General features: G+C 28.3%; 1 protein-coding gene across 6 annotated transcripts in view; it reads right to left on the bottom strand.

Annotated features, from left to right (window-relative positions):
* Positions 1-3,025: 3,025 nt before the first annotated feature.
* Positions 3,026-12,138, bottom strand: part of LOC142321737 (uncharacterized) — a 49,232-nt gene continuing 40,119 nt past the window's right edge. For 2 of the 6 annotated variants that reach the window (XM_075360064.1, XM_075360067.1), the window contains 2 exons: positions 11,451-11,746; positions 3,026-5,421 (listed from right to left, as the gene is read on the bottom strand). In XM_075360064.1, coding sequence (XP_075216179.1) covers positions 4,252-5,313 — 1,062 coding nt within the window. In that variant the 5' untranslated portion in view covers positions 5,314-5,421; positions 11,451-11,746 and the 3' untranslated portion in view covers positions 3,026-4,251. Of the gene's footprint in view, positions 5,422-11,008; positions 11,114-11,450; positions 11,747-12,138 lie in introns of all 6 variants that reach the window. The other 4 variants (XM_075360065.1, XM_075360066.1, XM_075360069.1 and 1 more) reach the window with 4 other exon arrangements.

Raw genomic sequence — 12,138 nt, forward strand, 5'->3', positions numbered from 1 at the left:
TAAACAAAAAACATTACTAGACATTTGTTTATCGTAACATTTTTGCTTATATTAATGTACTAAATTAGGTAATAAAACATACTTATAAAACCATTCTATATGTGTGTGTGTGTGTGTGTGTGTGAATAAAAAAAATTATTTCATTTTTTTTCTAATGCTTTTGCAGTATTTATAATGTCAAATTGTGTGTGTGAGTGTGCATGTAACAATTGGAAAAATGAACGTTAATTTAATTAATTGTGAGGAAGAAAAATGTTTTAAATACGTGAATCATTTTATTCATACACAAATTTATCACAATCATTTTAATCAAAACACAAATTCATGTTTTTATTCGTTAAATGAGTATTTATATTTTATTATTAACATTTTGTCTTCCCTTTTTTGTACATGAAATTATGTTATCAAAACGAGATTATTTATTAACATGTTCTACAAACTGAGATTCTTCATACGCTCTTCCCTGTCAATAGTGATACAAATTATTGGTCTTCCAATGATATTGCCATGTGGATATAATGGCGCAATACACTTTGGTTTTTTTGTTACCTCTGATGATACTGCTGGTGGGATTTTTAGAATTAGGCCAGTATGTATTAAGGATGTGTTTCTAAAGCACATGTTTAATTTAAATTGAGTTTGTTCATTTTTATATCATTCTTGTATGTGTATATATTTAATAATGTTTATGTGTGAACGATATTGACCTATTTATGTATCGATGAAATAACAAGATTATTGTTCATATTGGTGGACTTGTTTTATAAAAGCCCAGTTACTGTTGTGCTAAGTATGATCTCAGGCCTGTATCTTAACATATTTGAACACTATGAAATATATATACTTCAAATCATACACATGTTTCGACCACATATTTAATATGCGTCTACTAATTTAAAAAAAAAATTACCAGCAGCAGTGTCAGCTGATTCCAGTGAATAACAGCAACACCAATTACTGAGAATGGTTGCGAAGACAATTGAAAATATCTTGAACCAAGTTTTTCATCAAAGGTTTGTAATAAAATCTGTTTCAGTTTTTCATTAACAAAGTTTAAAAGTAATGTTTAATTATAATTAATAACAACAACCTGGGGATTTGCTATAAAAAGTTTAATAATTATCACCTTTTATAGATCCACATGATTTATTTGTTACATTATTTAATATTTTTACATTTATTTACACAAAACTAATCAATTATTTTTACATCTCTCTTTGGAATAATAATTGTAATATAAAACATTTAATTTATAGATTACACAGAATATTTTTAATAATTTAATAAAGAAAGTAGAGCATTTTAATCAATTTTATTGATTTAGATTTAATTTAAGCTGAATAATTTTGAAAATGCCTCATGAACTTTGACTGGACTTGTAATACCATGAATATTCTTGTGGTCCAGTAATATTACAGGATAGTAAATAAATCAAAATATAACAATGATTAAAGTAAAAAAAGGAAGTAAGTAAAATAAAATAAAAATACTGAAAAAAGTAAATTTCTTATAATATTATTCCTGTCGATTTTTGGTTATTGATTTTAAAATTAACTAATTTATTAATTGTAGTTGATATTCTACACGTTAAATTAACTTTTACAAAAGTGCAAAGTTTTAAATCTTAATGTTTAAAGTAACTTATTAATAAATACAACTTATTAAGAGTATTTGAATGTATCCTGTTAAGATGAGTAGAGTGTTTTAGTATCAATCTTTGGAATCGTTTATACAACATTCCCTCTTGGGCTCCTTTGTGACTATGATTGACCCTGCCCTTCCAAATCCAGCCATTTTGAAAGTGAATGTTTAATGCAGCACAAACATTTCTACAAAACTGAACGTGCCCACAGTACGGTCATTCATTGGTTCGCACCAGACATTGATTTTGGGAGAGTCACACTGTTAATTTCACGCGAAGGCTCTGACCTCCAAATCCTGCAATTGTGTCGATTTGCTGACCTGCTAATGTGGAACTTCACCTCATCTGAAAACATGACAGTTTTCAGGTAGTCCATATTTTCATCAATGTTGTTAAGCATTAAAGCTACATACTCCAATCTTTTCACTTTGTCAATGGGTTTGATTTCATGTAAAAGTTGTATCTTATATGCATGTAGTGTAAGCCTCTTATGCACCCCTATGTACACTGTAAATTTAAGTATTCCTAACTCTAAACTGTGCCTTGCTAATGACTTTTTCAGTCGTTCCACAAGATGCTCGTGTACAAGTTACTTGGATCCATTTAATATTCTGTTCAGATACCGACTGTCTGCCTGGTGACCTCCCCTTTAAGACACTGCCTGTTTCCTTAAACTGATTAAACCATTGTTTTATTTGTATGAGCTTTACGCCATATTCACATCGATAATAATGAACTGTGATAACTGATTTAGTTTTGATAAACCAAATCATGTACTGAGCCTTCTGCTGCGGTGTCGTAATAACTAGAGTGAGATTGCCAACTGGCACACAGTAGTGCCAACTGTGACAAATATTTGCTGTGAAAAACCTAATAATATAACGAACATAAATATGAAAACCGGATGCTTTTAATTGATTCCATTATTTCATTACAATTTTTTGGAACTAAGGTATTCTTTTATAAACAATCTGTATAATTAATAGAATATTTAAGTACAATATCAATAAAAAATTATTTCTAATATCTTGATTTTAACTGAAAGTTTATGGCCTTTAAACATTAAAAACATATAGGGCATAGCAATATAGTCTTGCATTTTTCTTCTTTTTTTGGCTTGATAATCTCACCACATAAGCTTGAAGCTTGTGCATGAGAAATGGAAATGGAATTTTGTAGCGTATGAAAAATGCCATGCCTGACTGGAATTTGAACCTGAGATCTCTGGATGAAATACAGAGAGACTACCACTCCACCATGGAGATTGGTGCATTAATAAACCTACAAAATTAATAGTTTTGTTTGTGGAAGTTATGAAAAGATGTTTTTTTCTCTTTTGACTAGTAATAAATAATTAAACCAGAAGTTGTAAAACTTTATGAGTTGCCTTTAGAAATAATTACAGATTCTGATATATTATTATTTTAATTTTTTTTTTTTTTTTTTGAGAAAGGTAAGATAGTTTAGTATCTTAAGTGGTTTACAGGTATTTTGGAGATAAGCTGCCTACTGTGGTTTCTTCATTCAAAGGTTGAACACATATAGACATGGTTTTCACCTTAGATGTGAATATTTCACTTAGGGATATGGGAATGGGGATATTGATATGGAGCTCCTGGTGAACCAGAATGTTTACAGTGGTGGAAAGCTTGACAAATATAATTTGGGGAATATTTATGTAACCTTCACAATGGCAAGTGTGTATTAAGAAAACCTCTTCTTCAACATATAACAGAAACATGTAGCATGTAAGAAAAGAATATTAAAAAAATCAATGGAAAAATAGTATTTTCCTTTTCATTCAATTTTTCTTTAACAATATCTAAAACAACAGCATAAAAATATGCGTAAAGAAAACAAACCTAGAATTTATTCGGTAGCTGTGTCTTTGAATGAATTGGAAACTGAAATGTAATGTGATGTTTAAAATTGTAGAATTAGCCAGGTACAATTTAAGATAAAGTTGTGTTTCTCAGAGCTTATACATTCACTTGTATATTTGCACTGTTCCATACAATATTTTTATTCCATTGAAATAAATAAGAGAGTAAAATGTTTGTATTATTAAAATAATGCAAACTAAAAAAAAAAAAAAATAAATTTATATCCCTACTGCTAGCACACAATAAATGTATTTTCATTTTATTGTTTCTCAACGTGTGGAGTTGTGACAAAATTCAGAGTGATGTAAAGAACTTGCTGAACATAATATGAAGTTTTATTATAAAATATTATATTTAACAAAATAATATTATTACAAGAAAAAGGTTTCTGATTTTTGGTTGTAATTGGCATAACTTCGAAAAGAATTAAATATATATCTACAAAATGCTGCATCTTTATAAAAATGTTACTGTTAAAATGACATTTTTCTCTTTCAAATTGCATAGGTTGGTTATGAAGGGTTGTAGATTTCAGATCATGCTAGAAGGGCTAAAAAAGTAAACAATTCTGTATAAATGTACTAAAGAACAACTGCAGTCTACATTTTTTTATGTTATGCTTTTATTTTTAGAAGAATCAAAACAATAAACTCCTAACAAACATAAGTGTTTATCTGAACAGAAAGCATATGGTACAAAAAAAGAATTTAAAAGAAACTCACAGTTTTATGTTCTTCTTTTTTGTGATTGTGCAATTATTCTCTCGAAGTAATCTTTATTGTTTTCTTTAAGCTTAACCTCTGGCAGACAACCTTGTTTTTCATCAGTTGGACATAAATGCGGTCCACCAATTACTGAAAGTAAAGCTACATGATCAGCACAATCTGGTTTTCTTGTTTTTTGGGAAACTTGAAAAATAAAATTATTTTTACATGGTCCTTGTTTTCCAAGAGTATAACACTTTTTATCACCAGCTTCCCAAGGAACAAGTGTTGAATCTGAACATGGATTTCGAACACACTCTGTTTTATTAATATCATTTTCTATAAATAAATAACCTTTTAAACAGGGACCTTGTGTATACAATTCAAAACATGACCCGTTTTGGAACAAACCATTTCCAGTTTTACACTCACATGTTCCATATCCAAAAAAATCTGTTTCTACTACATTACCTGATGGACATAACAATGAATTATTGTATTCACTATCATTAAAACATTTTCTGGTTTGTTTCCAGTAAAACTGGTTAAATTTACAAAATTTTTTTTCACATTTTGGTACAATTTTTGGTGGTGACAAAAGTGCAGATTTTAAATCCAGTACTAGCCATTGTCCGTCATTACAAGTTCCTGTTTGTAGCAGCTCTTGACATGAATCATTGTAATATACACGGTTTTCTGTAAAACATAATCTTTCTTCTTTTGAAAAACTATACAATGGAGTAGTTTCTTCATTGGAGAAAGGAACTTTATCTCTCACTGGAGTAATATTTTTGACGTGCTGATTACTTGAGTTTATATGTTCTGATTGAAATAATGCTAGTGTATTAGGTTGAGGAAAGTTATGTGATGTATCTTTATTTTCACCAGTATCGTATACAAAACTTTTCTCAGCAATATTCAATTGTCTTTGAGTCACATTATAATTTAATCTTGTTGTAAGAAGTGCTTGTTGTAAGAAGCTAATATTATTATCATCATAAATTGCAGTTGTAGTTGTTAAAGGTGTCTGCATAGAATTAAGAAATATACTATTTATAATGAATATTAAAATATTTGATTTCATTCTAGTTATTAATGTTAATTTATTAATTTATAATACTGTCTATCAGAATTTGTTGCGTTGTGTAGCTGTTATTTCTCCCAGATGAATTGTTATTATTGTACACCAGCTCTGTAACATACAATCATTACTTTAATTACATATTACATAATTTCTATCTTTACTCATTTATAATAATGTGTGCCATGTTTTATTATAGTAATACATTATTTAATTATAGCACTAGACACTCCATTTCTGCTTGCTTTTCTCTAATACTACAGAAGGACTTACCCCTTGAACCTTTCAATGTCAATGCTGAACATGAATCCATTACCCCTTTGAAACTTTGAATTTCATTACTGAATATGAATTATTATCAGTTAACAATTTACTAGATTTGCCTCGTATTAAAATTACATCACATGTTACAGTCAAATTACTGACAATCATTATCAATGTTGTGGTGAAGCTGTCCATATAGAGCTTCAATCAAAAGAACTATTTTTTCAGGCATTTCTGTTCTGATGTTTTACCTTAATTTTGGTACTGGGTGAGTAACTTATAACCAAACCAAGCCAGCTTGAACAGTAGTTATTTGTAACCTTTAATGCTGCTAGTGTCACTGCTAATACAAGCACCATTACTATTTTCATCTATTGTTGAAAATCAGTTGTAAACTACTTGTTTTTCAAGTCAGTATAATTTCGTTCTTCATAGTTACGATTTTTTTAAAATGCCTAACTCAATTGGCTAAAAAATAACTTAATTGAGTAAAGTAATTTCATTGAGTAAATGCCCAATTTGATTGAGTAAGCTATAGTGTGTTAGCTTATGTGCGTTCTGGATCCTTTCAAGAAAAGCAGGAAAATTTCTGAATCGCGATATCCTATCAAGTAGCATACAAATTAGGTTAAAAAAATGATTTAAATTGGAAACCATATTGTGCAACAACTGTGTTAACAACTTAAGAGAAAATAAAAACCAAAACGTCTTAATTATTGTAACTGACTTCTCAAAAACATTGAGAAATAATGTTCTAATCTGTTGATGGACAGATAGAACAGATGCTGTATAGCATGTCAGATAAAACCATAAATAAAACCATGCCTTATTTATCTGGACTAGTTAATTCACACAAAACTAGGTATTAGATGATTGAAAATCCTCACCAAAGATTTCAGCATCCACTTTACGATTAGAAAATTGGTGTGTGGTGTGCTGTTTCTAGGGATTTTATTGCTGGACCAATATTTTTTGACTGGACTCTCAGCACAAGTGTATTGTATAATTTTTGAAGAATTCTAGCTAGGCTAACAGATTGAGAAAAAGAGAATGGGTTCCACTAACAAGATAGAAAATGCATCACACACCAAATGATTCACTAGCATGTGTTCATGCGGCTGTTATAGAAAAATAAACAGTTCAGCAAAGGGTGATGGCTTCAGTGTTCCCTAGATCTGAATAGTTGGAATTTTTCCTTCAGCATTATTTGAAGGATAGAATCTATGAATCAAATCCTACACTATCGATGAACTAAAAGTGAACATTTAACAAGAAATCAATAGCATCAACAACAGAGTTTTGCATCAAATGTGACTCTTAGCATAATAATTTGAACATTAAATTTCACCACTGCACAGGATGATCACTTCTAACAACTTTAATAAAAATATGTAAACTTTTGCAAATGTAAATAAAGAATTGAATTTAATTTATGTTTTCATTTCATTCATAGAATGTTATGAGCTGCAACAATGTTTAGTCTGTAGCAGTTCGGTTTTAAGTTGCTCACCCAGTATACATCCTTCCATTTCTCTGGGTTCTAAACCTCTTTTTTCTTCTAAGTTATTTTTTATTCTTCCATACAACCATATTTTGCAACTTTGCAATATGGCTTCTTTCTTTAAGATGGTTTGTTTATTTTATTTTCTCTGTAAAATGAAATGATTTTTTCTACACCTTTTTTTTTAAAAACATGACAAAAATCTTTCTTCCTTCTTTCTTACCACATTAAACAAATTTTCACATTTGCACTTTTGGAATTTTTTTTCCACAACTTTAAGTTAATATTCATAGTTATAAGTTCCTTCATTTCACCTTACATTACTTAATGCTTTACTTCAGGCCTACTCATTTTTTTTTATTTTATATAATTTCCATTCAAGTTAAAAAATGTCTCATATGCCAGCCAAACCAATAAACTTTCTAGATAATAAATAACTTACAGTAATATATCTTAGAGTAATATTTTAGAATACTGTGTAGAAAATTTTAATATAATGCCAAGATGCTTCTTTAAATTGCATTGAATATTTCTGAAAAATGAGAGATTTCATTAAAGATTAAAAAATAAAAATAAAAATTTTGTTTTTCTAATTCTTGTCACCATACCTGTATCTTCTAGAATATTAAATTATTAGATTAATTTTTTATCTTAATGAGAAACTGGTCAGGTTTATTATTTTTAAATTAAAAAAAACAAATCAAATGGGAGGATTTTATATTTTTTGCTTAAATAAAGGATTGGTCCTGGGTGAGATGGTCATCTGGGTCCTCTAAGAATCTACTGATCCTGTATAATACCTGAACTTTCTCAGAGAGTAGCATCCTGGAAATCAAAACATGACAAGAATGATAAAAATTTTAACAGTGGTAGCCAAATTTAATGATATTTTTCCTGACGATTGCCAAGTTAAACAATATTGGTTGTAATTTTGTTACTTGCAGTTGATGGTTGTAATTGTCAATGGCACATTCATCAACCAAAAAAAGTCAACATGAAAAGAATTCATTTTGTTATACTAATGTACTCATTTTGTTAAAGTTAATTAAACATTAAAAATCTGGTATTCAGTAATAAATCTTATTTACAACAACTGACCTTCCTCCAATGGGATCCCCATTTGGAATAATGCCAGAGAGACTTGCAAAACTTTGAAAATGTAATATTATTATATATTAAACATTACACATACAAAATAATATTATGGAAACCTTATGCAGATACTATAATTATTCTAATGGAAACTGTAATAGAAAATAAACATCAAACAATTTTAAAAAATTAAATATTTTTAATAAGAATTTAAATATAATCTGTAATACTGACAATAGAAGAAGAAAAGAGAATTAAATATTTTTTGGAACTTAATATACAGAATGAGTAAAACAATAAATACTGCAGTTTACAAAAACATTATTCTACAATACCAATAATCATACTGCAATTCATAAGATTAATGATTAATTGAGCTTACAAGAGAACACCTAACAATGATGTCAGGTCAGTATGTTTAATTTAGATAACATATAAACCTGTAAACCTATTTATAAAATAATGAACACAAAATTGATAAACATAACACTAACATGTATAAAATTAAAGGTAAAGACTAGTCAGGTGCTGTGCCCCCTGGACCCCCCTATGTTCATTAAACTCATGCTTGTGAGAATAATAATGATAAATAAAAAATTAAAGCCTGTTCAATTTATAAAAACTATCAATGTATTTTAATTTCTTAAGAGCAACAGTTTGCTCAGTATATGACACAAAATTTACAGTAATCTGAAGAATGCAAGTTTCAAAATAGACTGCCTCCACTTTAAAAATATTAGTTATAGCTGGTTATCTATCCTTTGTACAGGTAAAAATGTATTTAGTCCAGTTCTTAGTATCCACAAACACCACTAGGAGGTGACTGTACCTCATATCTCATTTTAAAAATTTTCTTTATTTTGGCTGTGTTGGTTGAGTGAGCTGCGCTACATACCGTTGCAACCCTTAAAAAGTCAAAATTCCAAAAAAAACCCAAAAATTATTTTTAGTTATTTATCTGAAGAGTATTTGAAAACCCAAATCGAGTGAGTATCTCGTTTAATATAGTCAAAAATGGAGAAAATTTGCAATCATTCTTCAAAATTTAAATAAACAAATATCTCTGGAACCAATGAAAATAGGTACCACTTATGATATATTGTTGAAAAGCTCTCAATGAGGGCTTATTACTGCAGTTAATAAAAACACCAAAATTTTTTTTTTTGGATTTTGGGCTTTTTGGATACTTTTGGTTCAGTTGATTGCAATCAAAAGGATAGTTGCACAACTAGATACTACAACAATCCTAAATCCAAAATGTCAACATCCTACGGCTAATTGTTTTTGAGTACAGACATGACGCTGAAACTGGTCAAAATATTATATTTCTGTTGAAATCTGAAAACTGAAATTTTTCGTGATCACAATGTTTCCTTTACTTTGTACAAGGAAGTAAAAATAGTGTAATCAAATATCTTGAAGTCCAAATCAGTACAGATAATTTGGATGTACAGATGAAAAGAATTTAAATAAGTAGGGCTATATTATATCACTGATTAGGTCAGCATTTTAAATTTGAATGATTACAGTAACAAGTCAAGAGTTTAACATGTAGTACAGTTATTACAATTATAATAATTAGTAAACATAGCTTCTTTCAATGTTGCGGAAATTTGATTTGGTCTATATTCACTCTGGTTGCAAAACTAGATCCAAACTTATAAATCATCTCACCAGGACTGTCAACTAATTATCTGTGTATATATAGCATTTTTAATCTTCTGTTTCTACTGTAAAGTTGTGTAGTTTTATTTTTATTTTTTTAATTTTGATTGCTTTATTTTGTGCTTTGGTGATTTGATATTCAGAATAGTACAAATGTAATCACTTTAAATTTCATGATGTTCCAGGTTGTTGAGTACATAACCTTGAAATAGAATAATTGATGTCACTACAAGGTTGTTGATGATGTCCATATTTTATAATTCTATTATTACATTAATGATTTTATATGAAGCCATTATGTATTAACTTAATATTACTATTATTGTTATAAAACGTACGTTATTGTATCTTACATCTGATCTAGAAAGGAATTCTTAATGCAATATTTAATGTTGCTACAAAAATAGTATTTTAATGATAAAATACTATAATAAAATTAATTATTATATTACCTTACAATAGAAGAAATAAATTTAATTTAATAATTTAATAGCTAATTTATATATTTACTATTTTTTTTTTTAATAATTGTTTTTCATTAAATTTTCTTTATGACAAAAATAAGGCAAGTAATTGATGAAGTTATCAAAGTTGTGCCTGTGTGTTTGCATACAGTATTCTTTTTAGAAACCTTTGTAAATATTTATAAAAACTGACAAGAGTCACAGACTTACTTTTATCTTTGGTTATGTTACATTTATTTGTTATAAAAATGACTATATTATACTTATTAACATGAACACTATGAGATTTGCAATTTCGATCATTTACCAAAAGAAAAATTTTTGGTTGGCCTCTTGGCTGATTCTTGTAAAGATTTGTTTTATAATTAAAAATAGATAAATAATTTTATATAATAGTTTCAAATTAGTTATGTCTTATTGGAATTTAATAAATTAACCTGGTCTGGAACATGCCAGTTGTACAGCCTAGAGGGTGGCCTGATGCTGTGCCTTTAATTACAAGAAAAGATGTTAAATTTTTTTTAGCTGATTAATTTTCCTGTTATTCTTTGAATGAATTACTACATAAATAGATTTGGAATAAGGGTCATAAAATTAGCAAAGTTCTTTTCAGAAGAGATCTAATTGTTCAAATAAAAAAAAGCTACTTAGCTTTATTTTGGCCTAAAATAACATTGTTTAAGGAATCATGATTGCTTTTGAATCTATCTACCTCTGAGATTAAGGTAAGTATATACTTACCTGAACCAATAGTTATGTGTAGTTTTTGAACTATCTCAATATCTCCAGTCATTCATTTCAATTACTCATTAGTTCTCTTTTCATAAATATAAATTTTCAGCATCAGTAACAGCAGCAGCAGCAACAACCACAACAGTAATAAACAACAATAACAGTAATAATCAACAACAATAACAGTAATACATTTATACAATAATAACTTTCATGGCACCTCAATTGGATTATAGCTTTTAAATTTATCACTTTTTGTGGTAGTTTTATGTAGGCCATTTGTAGGCCAGCATTGTATTTGATCATAAATAAAATTCTGCAGTATTATTTATAATAGTTAGAAATAGTTTATGAAGTACTTTTACAAGTGAAAGATTCAATGAGAGTAGATAATATAAGTAAATAGAAAATTCAATATTTACCTCAAATTAATTGTTCTGCATATTCACCAATAAGCAATCTTGTGATGATGCAGGATTTAGGTTAAAGTAAAAATAAAGATGTGGTTACTTTTATTTCGACTTCTTTGCCAATGTCACTGTGTATTTTGGTTGCAAGAGGTAAATTAACAGCACTTTTCAGGATGGTTACATGATATTATGTTTCAACCTGGCGTGTGGTAGATTAATTGACAATTTAAGCTTTCTCTTAAGGTTTACTTTTAAAATTTACAAATTATTCTCAGTGTTTGTTGTATATTTGTTTTTTATCATGTACTCTGTAACATTAGAAAACTTTATATTACCATTATTCATTATGAGTAAAAATAACAAAAAAGTAAACATCTTAGACAATAAAGAATTTGATATATAAAGAAAAAGAATTTTATTATAGTTTAAGTTAAAAGAATTTTACTAAATCACATATTCCACCAAACTGGTTATGACCATGAAGAATGGAATATTTTTATAAGTATGGCATCAAATGTTTTGAATTTCCTTTCTTAGTGATCATCACGATTTATTCTTTATTATGGAATGAAAGTAAGACTTAAAGACAAAACAAAATATCTTAAAATATGGTATGTATGCCCACAGATGTTTGACAATTTGGAACATTTTCAGAAATTACAGATTTAGAGGCACTTATCTTTAAATTACCTTCCTTCTT

This window comes from Lycorma delicatula, chromosome 3 (genome assembly GCF_047948215.1).
Source record: "Lycorma delicatula isolate Av1 chromosome 3, ASM4794821v1, whole genome shotgun sequence".
Taxonomy (NCBI): Eukaryota; Metazoa; Arthropoda; class Insecta; order Hemiptera; family Fulgoridae; genus Lycorma; species Lycorma delicatula.